General features: G+C 42.7%; 1 protein-coding gene across 1 annotated transcript in view; it reads right to left on the reverse strand.

The window, feature by feature from the left end:
• The window catches only part of ASXL3 (ASXL transcriptional regulator 3), a 95978-nt gene extending 85957 nt beyond the window's left edge, over positions 1 to 10021 (reverse strand). The window contains exon 1 of the mRNA XM_075270499.1: positions 9766 to 10021. Within this exon, the coding sequence (XP_075126600.1) occupies positions 9766 to 9819 (54 nt within the window). The 5' untranslated portion in view covers positions 9820 to 10021. The remainder of the gene's footprint in view (positions 1 to 9765) is intronic.
• Positions 10022 to 16243: the final 6222 nt, after the last annotated feature.

Consider the following 16243-nt stretch of genomic DNA (forward strand, 5'->3'; position numbering starts at 1 on the left):
GACACTTCTCTCCGCATGTTTCATGTGTAAACTGAGCAGAAACCACAAAAACCTCATGGTAGTCTATGGGGTCTATGTGTTATCCATTTTTCTATGCATATAGGTTTCCAAGCGGACTCCCCGAACAGAAACCTGAAAGCAGATGTGAATTGGGCCTTAGATACAACCATGGAGAAGAGCGACACTGTTCCTGGAACGTTTACTACTCCTGGACAACCCCCTCATGAAACTACCTGTTGACAATTGCTTTTATATTAGTACGTGCTTGGATAGCATATGCCATGTACCGCCAACATCTGTATATAAGGGACAATGCCTTAAAGAGGTTATTCACTTCTTAGTATTGATGGCCTATCCTTAAATCAGCTGTTCCCATACAACATGGCTCCTGATTATGTTTCCATGCTAGGAGTCTCACAGACTTTGATATGACACCACTGCAGTACCTAAACCTACTGCAGTTGATCTGTGCAGGTCCCGGCTATCAATCCCCCACAAATATAATATTGATGGTCTATTGATACCCAAGAATAGGCCATCAGTATTAGTAAGGCGGACTTAGAAAACCTCCTCTCTAGTTGTGAGCTTGCTGCTCTACATCAACTTTTGCCAACTGCAAGAAAACAGAGTTGCTGACAGTATTTGACAGCTGTCTGTCCAGAGAGAGTGCGCCATATGTTGTCAGTCACACCCTAGCTGTATGCACACAAACGTGGATGCACCACACAGCTGTTTAATGCATATAAGGATGGGGATAGCCACAGCCATCAGAGACTTGTCTTTTCAGGCACCATGGTGATCAGATTTTTTTCAGCCCAATTTTACATTAATATGCATTAAAAATAAAACATGCACAAATCTGTATCAGCAGCATATTAGGCACAGTATTCCCCAGGTACCATTATACAGTGTTGGCCAAAAGTATTGGCACCCCTGCAATTCTGTCAGATAATACTCTTGTTCTTCCAGAAAATGATTGCAAGCACAAACTCTTTGGCATTAATATCTTCATTTATTTTGCTTGCAATGAAAAAACACAAAAGAGAATGAAAAAAAAAAAAAGTCAAATCATTGATCATTTTACACAAAACTCCAAAAATGGTCCAGACAAAAGTATTGGCACCCTCAGCCTAAAACTTGGTAGCACAACCTTTAGACAAAATAACTGCGAACAATCGCTTCCGGTAACCATCAATGAGTTTCTTACAAGGCTCTGCTGGAATTTTAGACCATTCTTCTTTGGCAAACTGCTCCAGGTCCCTGAGATGTGAAGGGGGCCTTCTCCAAACTGCCATTCTGAGATCTCTCCACAGGTGTTCTATGGGATTCAGGTCTGGACTCATTGCTGGCCACTTTACAAGTCTCCAGTGCTTTCTCTCAAACCATTTTCTAGTGCTTTTTGAAGTGTGTTTTGGGTCATTGTCCTGCTGGAAGACCCATGACCTCTGAGGGAGACCCAGCTTTCTCACACTGGGCCCTACATTTTGCTGCAAAATGTGTTGGTAGTCTTCAGACTTCATAATGCCATGCACACGGTCAAGCAGTCCAGTGCCAGAGGCAGCAAAGCAACCCCAAAACATCAGGGAACCTCTGCCATGTTTGACTGTAGGGACCGTGTTCTTTTCTTTGAAGGCCTCTTTTTTTTTTCCTGTAAACTCTATGTTGATGCCTTTTCCCAAAAACCTCTACTTTTGTCTCATCTGACCAGAGGACATTCTTCCAAAACGTTTTTGGCTTTCTCCGGTAAGTTTTGGCAAACTCCAGCCTGGCTTTTTTATGTCTCTGGGTAAGAAGTGGGGTCTTCCTGGGTCTCCTACCATACAGTCCCTTTTCATTCAGACGCCGACGGCTAGTACGGGTTGACACTGTTGCACCCTCGGACTGCAGGGCATCTTGAACTTGTTTGGATGTTAGTCAAGGTTCTTTATCCACCAACCGCACAATCTTGCGTTGAAATCTCTCGTCAATTTTTCTTTTCCGTCCACATCTAGGGAGGTTAGCCACAGTGCCATGGGCTTTAAACTTCTTGATGACACTGCGCACGGTAGACACAGGAACATTCAGGTCTTTGGAGATGGACTTATAGCCTTGAGATTGCTCATGCTTCCTCACAATTTTGCTTCTCAGGTCCTCAGACAGTTCTTTGGTCTTCTTTCTTTTCTCCATGCCCAATGTGGTACACACAAGGACACAGGACAGAGGTTGAGTCAACTTTAATCCATTTCAACTGGCTGCAAGTGTGATTTAGTTATTGCCACCACCTGTTAGGTGTCTCAGGTAAGTAACAGGTGCTGTTAATTACACAAATTAGAGAAGCATCACATGATTTTTCAAACAGTGCCAATACTTTTCTCCACCCCTTTTTTATATTTGCTGTGGAATTATATCCAATTTGGCTTTTTGACGATTCTTTTTGTGGTTTTCCATTGAAGACAAATTAAATAAAGATAACAATACCAAAGAATTTGTGATTGCAATCATTTTCTGGAAGAAAATGAGTATTATCTGACAGAATTGCAGGGGTGCCAATACTTTAGGCCAACACTGTACCTGTATAGGGTAGCAGGTGCATGTTCAGCCGCAACACCATTCAACCTTCTTCTCACCCCAGTTTACTAGTGAGCTGCCAATTTTATAGGAAGCTGCTGGGAATGTATGAGGAGACCCATGTAAACTAGCACTGAACTACTCTGCTGATGGTACACTATGTTGAGAAGAAGAAGAAAAAGAAAAATCACTGCAGTAAATAGTAGTTAAAAAAAAAAAAAAGACAAACAATGTTGGTGTTTAAATGAATGAATTTATTGCAGTCATAAAAACATGTAAAAAAAGATATTCCATCTATTATCACATACTCACCTTACCTCTATACAATAATGCCATGCCTCCTGCTAATTTTAATGATGGACAGTGGTGGCAGACACCAAAACTCTGGAGACAGGAGAGTGTTTGGGGTGTGGTTTTTTTTTTTTGTTTCTTATGTTTTACCTTCCTCGGCCTCCTCCCTGAGTTCTGTAATTTCTAGACAAGCCCCTTAAGGACGCAGGTTTTTTGTAGTTTTTCATGGTCAAACTTCAGGAGGGATTTTAATTTTCGGTCAATACAGATGTATTAAGGTCTTTTTCCAGGTGAAGTTATATTACTCAATATCAGTCATTTGGAGTGCAAATAACCTTTTTATTTTAGCACTTCTCTATCCTTGATAGAGTAAATATATTTATTTATAGTTTTTTTATGTATCGGTTCTATGAGGCGATAGAAACATGTTTTACAGAAAATCATCTTTTTTGTGCTGCTGCATTCTCAGATTGATATATACATCTACCGTGAGAAGGTGACAGGCAGAGTGCTGGAGTCACGGAATATCCCCAGATTTCCGACATACGTGTGGCCCAGTACGGGTCTTAAATAGGCCTCAGCCCCCGGTGTAGGTCCTGAGGCTCGTTACTGGCCCATAAAAGGTTGCAGAGACTGCACTTCAGGGCAGATCCTGAGAGTGAGAGGAGGCGCCTGGGTCTGTCCTGATAATGTGAGTCTGTTAAAACTGTATTGCGCTCTTTTTGTTGATTCATGTGGATGGTAGTAAGTCAGTACTTATGGTCTAGTTAGCGTTCAGAAGAGCAGGGTTTTGTTTCATATTCTTTGCCTGAAGTTAAGGCTGCATTTCATTTTATGCCAGAAGTGAAGGTTTATTTATTGTGCTGTTTCTTCTAAATAAACCCGTTTGCTACAGTTTTGTGTCCCTGTCTCTGACTGGTTGGGTCCCAACCATTGCTGCTACTGAGCTACTTTCCCCACCCCATATAAACTTTTTTTTATTTTCATTCAATATACCTGCAATAGAAAGCCGGCAGAAGCCATGCATGTACAATAGAATGCTGCTTCTACAGGCGTTCTATTGCGCAGGCGCCGGTTCTGGCTTCCTTTTAGAGGAAGCGAGGGCCATCAGAAGCAGCGCTGGTGAGTATCGAGGGGAAGGAGAGAGTAGTACTAGTGGCCTCCCGTGTCCGAAAATGCTGAAATGGGACATCACCAGGAAATCAGAAAATGTGCCTGGGTTGGTTATGTGACTGCCCCAGGCATATGGGTAAATATATATATATATTTTTTAAATGGGTGTAAATTAGAAGTCAGGCGGGGGGAGGGGGATTAGCTTAATGGGAATTTTTTAATTTATTTTGGACAACCACGTAAACGCCATGATTTGCCCGCAGCAGAGACACTGCTGGAAATATCGCGGTGTCGTATAGTGCAGGCAAAGTGGATGGGATTCATGCAAATCCCATCCCTACTTTGCGGAAAGGATCGCAGCACGCACACACTGCGATTTGCAAAGCCGCTGCAGCTTTGCAAATCGCAGCATATCAATTGTATCTACGGAAACGCCAGCGGCTTTCCCGTTGATATAATGTTAAGAGAAAGTCCGCAGAGGAAAACTCTGTGAACTTTCTCTTAAAAGCGCTACGGAAAGAACCGCAATGCGTTCACGCAGTGGTTCTTCTCGCAGCACTTTCGTGCTGCGGATACGGCCCGTGGTGCCTTAGCCTAAGGCAAAGTTATTCAAATTTGATGTTCTGATCAGTCAAAGGAGCATCAGAACAAGGGACTAAAAAAGCTGACAGAAAATTTAGACTGGAATAGGATTGGAATCAGGAGAAATCCAGCACAAGTCTGTTTTTTAGGATCCACGCTTGGTTTCCAAAAACTGAACCAAACTGCATTGAACGAACAAGGACTAAGGCCAGGTCCACATCTATGTTCAGGGGTCCGCTGTGGTTTCTGCATGAAAAATGCAGAGAGAAAAGTGCTGCTTGCAGCACTTTTCTCTCCGCATATTTCATGCAGATAGGGGAATGGAACGGCCCGAATGCAGATGTGAACGGGGCCTAAGAGTTATGATTTGTGTAGTCGCAGTAGTAGCATATTTTTTTCTCTCATTCAAGACAAGCATAACATTCACAAAATGAAATAGTAAAATATATCTCCTATCCTTTCTTGAAAATAAAAAGTCCAAAAGATGCAAAAATGCATGGGTATTTTATTAAAAATGTGAATGAAGGCCCCGTTCACATGAGGAAAGATTTTGGCACGGAATCCACATCATAATCCGCCCCTCATAATGGTGGTCTATGGAGATGGCTAGTGGAAAAAAAGAAACGAGCCGCCCTTTCTTCATGCAGATTCCGCGGCCTCGCGTCAGCACCCTCTGGACTAGGCCCGTTCATTTGGGCCTAATCCGGAGCGGAAAGCTGCGGCGGGATGCCGTGCACTTCACTGGCATCCCGTCGCGGCAGCCACGACAGAATATGACATGCGGAGTCCCGTGTAAACACAGCCTAAGTGGCAATTTACACAATTGAGTTTCATCCATGAAACTTGTATGAGCTGTATTCCCCGATCTGAATACTAGGCGAGGAGACGGAGTCCTAGCATTATAGTTACCTACTGTATATTAGTAGTCACTCCAGAGAAACATGGTCTCCTAGTGATTACAGTATAGGTCAGTATGTGGAGGAGACTCCTAGTGTCACAGATAACTATAGTGCTAGCAGGCCGCCTCCCAGCATGATGCTCAGACTGGTAAAAACAGCACATGGACCAAATTTCATGGATGAACCTCATCATGTGAATAAGCCCTTACCTCACCCTTTCAAGTTTACCTGTCCTAAGTATATAGTTTGTGCCAAGGATGGCATCAAATCCTGTGATACCAGGAAAGCATTTTGAACCTTCTTGATTTCAAAGGGCAAGAAGCAAAACTGTCCCAGGAAACAACACAGAACAGGTGCAGAGAGACTAAAGCCAGACATGCACCTAGGCCATTCCGCTATGGCTAGCTTCAAATCTTGTTGTTTCCTTGTGGGTCAGTGGCCTTCAACTGGCAGACAAAGGCCAAAAGAGCGACCTTTTGCCCTCTGTCTGTTCAGTATATGTGGAGAAACCACTAACCAAGGAGGATGGAATAGTACAGTAGACAATGATATTTCATCCTGCAGGATCCAAAGAAAGAAAAGAAAGAACAAGTCCATTGAATGTAGGCCATAACAGCCGACAGGGGACATATGCCGGTGTATGAAATCTGTCCCCAGTCTCCACAGCACCCATAGGTGGCTAAGGGTGCTCTAGTGATATATCGGTCCATATACAGACTGTTAGCCCTGGAGCTTATCTTTGCCAAAAGCAATTCCTCCCTGGGTACTGGCCTGGTTTTTATGTCCACCCAGAAATCTCCAATAATAACAGACAATATATGGAAATAAAAAGAGTCTGAAGAAGGAGGGCAGAGGGGGAGCCCCAGCGATGTAACTGCTCTTATATGGATAGATGCTCCATCTGGAGACTCCCAGTGGTTGCGCAGTATGCCGCCTGTACTTGCTGTTTCACCCTGACAAATACTCTAATAAAAAGAAAAGCATGATGTGAACCGAGCCCAAGGCTGGGGCCCGACATTGCGAAAATGCTGAGTTTTGGCTGCAGCAGAAACTCCACAGCAACAGACACTCTGTTTTACATTACCTGAAAAGTGGATGAAATTGTAGCTAAATTCTAGCCTAAAGAGGTCCATACACACGGAGGAAAATGGCGCTTTATTTGGTGCTGAATTTTCAGTGCTGAAAAAAAAAAAAAGCCTTCAATTGATTTCAATGCGTGCTGCTAGCTTTTTTTTCCACTAGTGGAAAATTCTGCTAGTGGAAAAAAAGCTAGCAGAACCCATTGAAGTCAATGGAAGGGGTTTTTTTTCAGTGTGGAAAATTCAGCTCCAAATAAAGCGCCATTTTCCTCCGTGTGAATGGACCCCAAGGGTGCATTCACATGGAGTAACGCTCCGCTCATTCTGACACGTAAACACGTGTCAGAGTGACCGCTGTAAAAAAAATCCCATTGATTTCAATGGGTGCCGATTTTACACGCGCTACACATTAAAATCAATGGGTTTAAAAGCCTCCCATTGATTTCAATGTGTAATGCGTGTAAGACCGGCACCCATTGAAGTCAATGGGATTCTGTTTTACAGTGGTCACTCTGACACGTGTTTATGTGTTGGAATGAGGGGAACGTTACTCCGTGTGAATGCACCCTAAAGGAGTTTTATACCCTCCTTCCTGTTTGCCATACTGATGACCTATTCACCACTTAAGCCATCAGTATCTGATTAATAAGGTTCTGACACCCAGACCTGCCGCAATTGGTAGATCCCGCAGCCTCCCAGCACCAGAAGCTACAGCAAAGCTCACGGCTGAAAGCAGCTCTCTTCCTATTCAAGTAATAGGAAGTAGTACCCCAGTAATGCTGTTCCTATTACATGAATATGAGCAGAGCTGATTCTAGCTCAGGCCTTTGCTGTAACGTTCAGTGTCCGTAGGTAGCCAGATTAGCTGATCAGTGAAGGGTCTGGGAGCCTCACTACACAAATACTGATGATGGAACCGAAGAAAATAAGATATCCAGCGCCAGAAAGATTTTTTAAAAATTAAAACTTCACTTTTACTTCATGAAAAATAAAATGATTACAAAAATGGATCCACTGAGTAATACAAAGATAGTAGCTTACGCGTTTCGGGGCTCCATAGTATGCCCCTTACTCATAGGGGCTATGAGTAAGGGGCATACTATGGAGCCCCGAAACGCGTAAGCTACTATCTTTGTATTACTCAGTGGATCCATTTTTGTAATCATTTTATTTTTCATGAAGTAAAAGTGAAGTTTTAATTTTTAAAAAATCTTTCTGGCGCTGGATATCTTATTTTCTTCGGTTCCATCATCGTGCACTTGCATCCTCTCCAGTCGGGGATTTATCCGCAGCAGTCTTCAATCAAGTATGTTTCCATTCCTCTTTATTTAAAGGGGTTTGAGCGGTTTTTTTGTTACAAATACTGATGACCATTCCTTTGGATTGGACATCATTATGAAAAACAACTGAGGTTTGGAAACCCCTTTAATTTTGTGATATCTACTAAAAATCTGATGTCTGTAGTGTACATACATATAAGATAAAAGCTATTCATACACATTAAAAGTGGTGTCTGAGATTATAAACTGTAAGGTGTGAGGGTAAGTATTAGTGCATTTTTATTTTCTAACACTCCCCCATATTAGAAGAAAAAAAAAAAAAAAAAAAAAAAAAAAACACTTACCTGCACCCTCCCCTCGCTAGATGGGCTGTCAACACTACTGTTTGTGTACCGAATGGCTGCCACAATGAAGTGACGTTGACAGAACTTCTGCAACCAAACACAGTACAAACAGAGCAATGGAGGTGACAGATGGTCCAGTGCGGGAACGGCAGGGTGCACACAGATAAATACTAGGGAATTTCTCATTTCTACACTCACTTATTCTTGCCAAACCCACCTTATCTCCAAAGTATCAGACATGTTGGATTTCATCATGTTTGATTCTTTCATGTCAGGGATGTAAGCTGTTTTTTCTCATCTTCCATATGCATGCTCAGATGTACCAGGCATGCATGTGTATTGGGGATTCATGGTGTATGTCCAGCCTAATTGTTGGTGCTACTAAAAAAAAATGGCTCTGCCAGTGGTTTTTCAGATGCACACCTTGTTTATGGCCAGTTCACTCTTAAAGACTTGAGAAGATCACGTATTACAAGATCACTAACATTTGGCACCATCTAATAATACTACATTAGGATGTCCTTCGGTGATCCAGCTGATTTCCAGTAATCCTCCAGCTCTCAGTATATACTACATATATACGTTATATTCCCAAACACCTGTCATGGAGCACAAGCTTATGCTTTCTAAGGACATGTTCACACAGATGATCTGAAATAAACTCTGCGGCAGAAGTCTGAGCCTCATGTATGTACTTCACAGGCCCACAGTCTAGTAAGAGCCATTCAATGGGGCTCATTGGTTGACACATGGAAACCGCATCAACAAAGAACAGGACATGAACAACAAACGAAAGCATGGAAACTTCTGCACCCTAGAAGAATGGGAAGGAGAATTCTAGCATTTTCCAAAGATGAAATCACATCTGAATCAGCATGCAAAATAAGCAGTGTGAACATAGCCCTAATTCTGTCTGTAATGACACATCATGTGCTGATCAGGTGCGGTATACAGGCAGCACCATGACACAAGCATCTCATATATCAACAAGCCGGTATGGACTCAATAGATGTACATTACAGATGTCACTATGAAATCCGGGCCCAATTACAGTATACACGTCTATACGGATACACTCATGTACTGTATGGGCACATGTGTTACCTGTATGATCACCTCTGCTGTGATACTACCTGCACGTATGTCCATACACTATACTCCTACACTGGCATAATGCATTATTATTATTATTATTATTATTCATCCACCCAGTCAGATGCAATGATCACATAGAAACACTTATACATGGCCACGGTATATTACATATATATACAACCCTGTAGCTCACAGTGATCAATGCAATATATATGGTGCACACTGTATACACATCACCAGGTTGTCATCACCAGCCCATAGACTGTGCACACCAATTCCCTGCCAGTGTTATTGTTAGCCAGGGTGCTGTGCCTGGGCAGCCCATAGAGCAGCAGTATGAATGGAGGCCAGTGCATGTGAGTGTGGTGTGCAGTGAGTGTGTGTGCAGTGTATGTGCAGTGAGTGTGCAGTGTATATGCAGTGTGTGCAATGTGTGAGCTCTGCTGCTGCACGTCCAGCCGTAAACTCTCATAACAACAAAGCCCCTCATCCGGCAGTGCAGGCTGGGAGGAGGAGGGGAAGGAGAGGCACCTACCAGGCGGGCAGCCTCGGCCCAGGTGCGGTCCTTCTTCTTCCTCTTGTCTTTCATGTTGGCATCTCATTGATGGTTCTTATGACGTGGGGGATCCACGGGCACTGAGCGGAGGAGACAATGGCTCGGCGGCGGCACGGCTCAGCTGACAGCTCTGGGACGCTCCCGTTCCCCCTCACAACAATACACAGTGACGTCACGACGAATGGCGACCCGGTGCTCTCGCGAGGGATGCAGCTGCGGCGGCGGTGGCGGCCAAAACTCGCGAGCTCTCCGCCGCAGCGCTGCCTGGAATTCCAGTGAGCGGGGCCGGGGTTTCCCTGTGCAGGTCTCCGCCCCCTCCTGCTCCATCCAGGCAGCCTGACGGCCGCTACTTCCTCTCCCTCCCTGGCCATTAGTAGGGATGGAGGTTGTCCTAGGGGATGTGGGCTCTAGCACTGCTCTGGATGAGCCATGTTTATGAAGACCATCAGTTCTACCATGCACATATGGCTTTACTCTGCTGCCATATTTATTACTGCCAACGTTCTAGAATCAGGCATTTTACTAAATGTGAAAAAATTAGACTTTCCTTACAGAAGACGCAGTGGGGAGAATTTATTAAGGGGATGTTCACACACAGGCATTTCCCGCTGAATATGTCAAGCAGAAAATTTCTGGTTCGGAAATTTGAAGTAGATTTCTTCTGCATGACAAAAACCGACACAGATTTTGACGCCGAATTTGAAGCAGAATTCGAACAATAGTGCCCTTATTAGGCCGGGTTCACACAGGGGGGATTTGGACCGGATTTTGAGGCGGAGACCACCTAAGAATCCAGTCCAAACAACGGTTAGCCACGACTGGATGCTGCTGCAGTGCATACATTGCATCCGCATTCCGGCCGGAGCAGGCCCAAAGGAATGGGCCTAGTGAGGAGGGAATGTCGCCGCCTGAAGAAAGGGCATGCCGTTTCTTTTTTCCGCAAGTGGCATCCCATCACAGCTAGCCATGCGCAAGTTCACACGGTAGAAAACCATTTTCCGCTGTGTGAACACATCCTAAGGGCTAGTTCACATGGGGTTCTGCGTGAACACGTTCTGTCGAGGATTTCCGCTGCAGATTAGGCCCAAATGAATGGGCCTAGTCCAGAGGGTGGTGGAACAAACCAGCTCTTTCAATGAGAGGCAGCAGGATTTTGAGGCGGATTCCACGTCAAAATCCTGACCATTTTGCCTGTGTGAACTAGCCCTAATACTGGCTGAAGGTAAAGGACTTTACTTTAGGACATATCATCACTGCCTGATCAGAGCGGGTCAGTAAAATGAAGGTGATGCTGCTATTATTGGATATTTGTTACACCAAGAGTACTACTAGCTCTAGACCTGGGGTTCACATCCTGTGGCCCATGGTGCCTTTTCATGTTGTCTTCAACCATGTGGACACTGTCAGAGAGGGGTGGCACAAAGCTCAGGTGCACGAACAGGCTAATTCTATAGGTGCATTGTTTTCCAATGTATCATAAGAATCAGGTTGCTTGACCCACATTTTCTACTCCAGAAAGGAGTCTATGAATTATGGAGATTTTAGTCTATGCACATGGCTCTCTGCACATGTATGCCAGGTTGTTGCCACAACACCCATATGTACCATGCAATAGAAAGAGCCACATACACACAGATTTTGGAAGAAAGAAACCCTGTTCTCCTGATTGGTAGGAGTCCAAGAAGCCAAACTTGCACTTATCAGACGTTTATAATATATACCGTAGTATTTCTCTGCTATAATTTTATTTAACACATGAAAAAAATAGAAAAGAAAAATAGGGCTCACCAGTCAACGGATCTAAAAACAGCAAAATTTTATTTCATCCTTAAAATCCAAGGTCAGTCATGATACAAAAAAGCAAAAAGGCTGACGAAGTGCTAGACGCACGAAACGATCGTCGCTTTTTTCTTTTTTGTATCATTCCATCTTCTCTGTCCTGATGGTCGAAATGGCTGACCTTGTATTTTAAGGATGAAATAAAATTTTGCTGTTTTTAGATCCGTTGACTGGTGAGTGCCCTATTTTTCTTTTCTATTTTTTTCACGTGCCAAATGTTGATGTATTTATAATAGTGAGCACCACCAGGGATCTTTTTTCTGAGCCCATAAGCAGTTTTTGCCTTAACCTGCTTATAAAGCAGTTCTGCCTCAGCTGCAGTAGTGCCACTTTTTTGCTCTTTTACATGCAATAATTTTATTTAAGATAACCTCTATCAGTAGAAAACCCCTGCAACAGAATGAATTGCAATGTATTCTGCACTTATGTATCATGCTTTAGGTATAGAAAAAATATCCAGCACCCAGTATAAAAAAAAAAAATACCGTTTCCCTGAAAATAAGACAGTGTCTTATATTAAATTTTGGTCCTAAAGACATGCTATGTCTTATTTTCAGGGGATGTCTTATGTGCTAAGATTGCGCAAAGATTGTATAAAGAAAAACATTGCAGCCGGCTGAACGCTGTGTGCGGTGCTCTGTTTTCACAGTAAAGAAGGCGGCTGCTGCTGCTGTGATCCCATTATTTGTATCCACTGTTCCTGCTGCTGTGGGATGAGCTGGGAAAGTGGACACCCCCCCCCCCCCGCCGCATATGATGCTTAGTGTATGTCCACAGGCATCTCCCAGCTCATCCTACTGCAGCAGGAACAGTAGATACAACGTATTGCAGCGGTGTCAGCAGCCGGCATATCTGTGCACACAGAACATTGCGCACAGTGTTCAGCTGGCTGCAATGTTTTTCTTCATACAATCTTTGCGCAGAAAGATTATTACCGTATTATTGGGGGATGTCTAACTTTCGAGGGGTGCCTTATATTAGGCAATTCAACAAAACCTCTGCTATGTCTTACTTTTGGGGGATGACTTATTTTCGGGGAAACAGAATACTGACACTAATTGATTCTAGTGTGTCTGTTTTTTTAAATTGATCCATTAAATGGATCAGTTAAAAAACAGACACATTCACATTAGTTAGAGTTCTGACATGATAGGTGTCCATTTTTGTTTTTTTAAGGGACACCTTCATAACAGAATTTAGGGTAGGGTTCACACTGCCGTAACGACACAAAGACACAGTAACTGATAGCTATCAGTTGCTGTCCGTTAGAAGTCCGTTGCCCATATACTTCAATGTTAAAAAAGTAACAGACACTTGCTGTCCGTTTTTTCAAATGGACAGAAAAGTCCTGCATGTAGGATTTTTTTGTCCGCTTGAAAAAAAAAGGACATGGGTGTAAATGGACACGACAAAATCCCATTGAAATGAATGGAAATTTCAGACGGACCAGCTAGCGTCCGTTGCTAAAATTTTGTACGGACAATGGCCATGGAAACTGCTGATGGAATCCAACGGTAGTGGGAACCCTGCCTAAGAGCAATTTTCCCAAACTAATTTTGTAGGGACCACTTCAGTTCTGAAGGAGATTATAAAGGCCTCTATATATTAGAAACCCACATAAATCACCCCATTTTTAAAACTGATCCCCTCATAATTCAAAACAGCATTAGGAAAGTTTTTTAACCCTTTAAATATTTCACTATAATTAAAACAATATGGAGGTGAAATTTAGACATTTCATTTTTTTCACTAATACATTAATTTAACCGTAAAATTAACACATTTACAATGGGTTAAGGGAGAAAGTGCATCTCAGGCCAGGGCCTGATGTGGCGTAAATGCTGTGATTTGCTTTTAAAGCAGAGCAAAGTGAATCCCAAACCCACTCTGCACAAAAACTGTTCTGTGGACATGCAGCGATTTCCAAAACCGATTCCAAAAGCGATTTCGTTTTTTAACTGATCCATTTTGGAAATGTCAACTATACCTATGTCAACACTAGTAGTTTCCCATATGTATAACTGAAACAGAAAGTCCGCAGAGGAAAGCCTCTGTGAAATTTCTGTCTAAAGTGCTTCAGGAAGAACCGCGTTGTGTTGCCACCACAGTTTTTCCCGGAGCGCCTTTATGCTGTGGGATGCCACATTGGGCCTTAGCCTCACAGTTTGTTATGCAATTTCTCCAGAACACAGAAATACCCCGCACGGCAGTGCACGGAAGGAAAGGACACCTTGACAAATGAAAAGCAGATTTTGCTGGAATAGTTTTCAGGTGCCATGTCTTATTTTCAGAGCCCCTAGAGTACCAATACAATGGAAACCCCCAAAAGTGACCCCATTTTAGAAACTACACCCCTCACAGAATTTATTAAGGAGTATAGTGAGCATTTTGACCCCACAACCATTTCACAGATTTTATTAACATTGGGATGTGTAAATGAAAAATTACTAAAACATCACTTTATCCCCAAATTATTCATTTTCACAAGAGGATACAGGGAGTTTCTGGACGTCCCTAAAAGGCCAGTAAAGTGGAATCCGCAGACATGTCACCCCATTTTGTATTCTACACCACTGAAGGGATTTATCAAGTGGGGTAGAGAGCATTTTTAACCCTTGAGTGATACATTAATTTAATTTCCAGAAATGAATCTGCAGCTGATAATGAAAAGTGAAAATTGCAATTTTTCCAGAGTTATGCCATTTCAGTGCCTGATATGTTGTACCCAGCTTGTGTCAGCAGACAGACACACACACCAAAAACTGTTGAGTAGGTATCTCGGGCACAACAGCTTTTGGAGCCTTCATCTCTGATACAAGCCGGGCACATGTTATGCACTGAAATTACATAATCCTGAAAAAAATCGCCATTTTCATCTTTCACCATCAGCTGTGTATTCATTTATGGATAATAAATAAATGCAACACTTGGTGGCTAAAAATGCTCAATGTACCCCTGGATAAAATCCTTCAGGGGTGTAGTTTCCAAAATGGGGTTACATTTCAGGGGATTCCACTTTACTGTCCAAAAATCAAACTGTCTAAGTCTGTGGTCCAAAAACTACATGGCACTACTCCCCTTCTTTTTTTTTTTTTAATGTAGAATGTGAGCCCCATATAGGGATCACAATGTACATTTTTTTTGCCTATCAGTATGTCTTTGTAGAATGGGACGAAATCCACGCAAACACGGGGAGAACATACAAACTCCTTACAGATGTTGTTCCTGCCGGGATACAAACCCAGGACTCCAGCACTGCAAGGCGGCAGTGCTAACCACTGAGCCACCGTGTTGCCCCCACACTACTCCCCTTCTGTGCCCACTTGTACTCATACAGCAGTTTATAGCCAGATATGACATATATTATCATGGGTACATCAGTGTGGGCATAAACACAGCAGAGTACAGATGTGAAGGAGCGGTATATGTAGCGTAGCTCTAGATTTTATTTTAATCTGGATACATGTCATTTTTGCAGAACCTCTAAGGTATCAGAAAAGTGGAATACCCTAGTGACCCCATTTTGAAAACTGCACCCCTCAAAGAATTTATCAAGGGGATAATCATACACATTAGGGAGAGTGTGTGCCTACGAAGACTTACAAGTCATTCCTGCTCCGCTAGGGATTCTGGATAAAAAATATGCAATTCTATTCTCCAGGATGTAATTAGGAGAACAGTGCCTCTGTATGCTGCCCTCTAGGGGCAGCCCCCTTAACATCATGCATGACTCAGTTAATAAGCCTACTGACATGATGCGGGGTTTATTGCAAAACTAGTATTTCTATTCCAAAAGGAACAGATTCCCAGCTATGTGAGTATTAGTATTCCAGACGTGAATGCACAGAGGATGGTAAAAAGTGAATAAGTAAGCTGTGCGGAGTACATTGGGAACACAAAATTCCCTACTATTTCCCCAGTAACTCCTATGATTGAGGAAGGAGGTCACTCTGTGGGTCTGTTTTTTTACCTTGTAAGGCTAAAGCCCCACGTTGCGGAAATGCAGCTTTTTCTGTTGCAGATTTTGTTGCGATTTTATGAGCCAAAGCCAGGAGTAGATTGAGCAAGAAGGTAGAAGAACTTCCTATATATTTCCCATTCCTTTTGTAGCCATTCTTGGCTTTGGCTCAAAAAACTGCAGCAAAATCTGCAACAAAAAACTGTGTTTCCGCAACGTGTGGCTTTAGCCTAAGCTCTAAATTTGGTGTGTACCCTATATGCTCGCAGTTTATACATTCCCTTCCTGATGCAGACATGTTTTAATGATTTGGCGATTTTTAGAGTTTTTGTCTTTACATTGTACAAGCTATATTTTTCTGGTGATGTAGCCATATGAGGGCTTGTTTTTTGGCGGAATGAGATGCATTTTGTAATGACTATAATTTATTGACTATAACTTATTGACTAAATTTTATTAACTCTTTCTTGTTAGAATAAAAACCCATCAATTCTGGCAGAGCTTTTTACCTTTTAACATGTTAGCTTTATTCTGTGGGTGAGTATGATTAAGGTCGAAATCCAATTCATATTGGGGGTTTTTGTGTTACTAATTATGCACCAACCGTGGGCATTAGCGTTGGGTGTCTACTGTATAAAACAGTATACACCCGCTATCTAT

The sequence above is a fragment of the Leptodactylus fuscus genome, chromosome 4 (assembly GCF_031893055.1).
Source record: "Leptodactylus fuscus isolate aLepFus1 chromosome 4, aLepFus1.hap2, whole genome shotgun sequence".
In the NCBI taxonomy this organism is placed as follows: Eukaryota; Metazoa; Chordata; class Amphibia; order Anura; family Leptodactylidae; genus Leptodactylus; species Leptodactylus fuscus.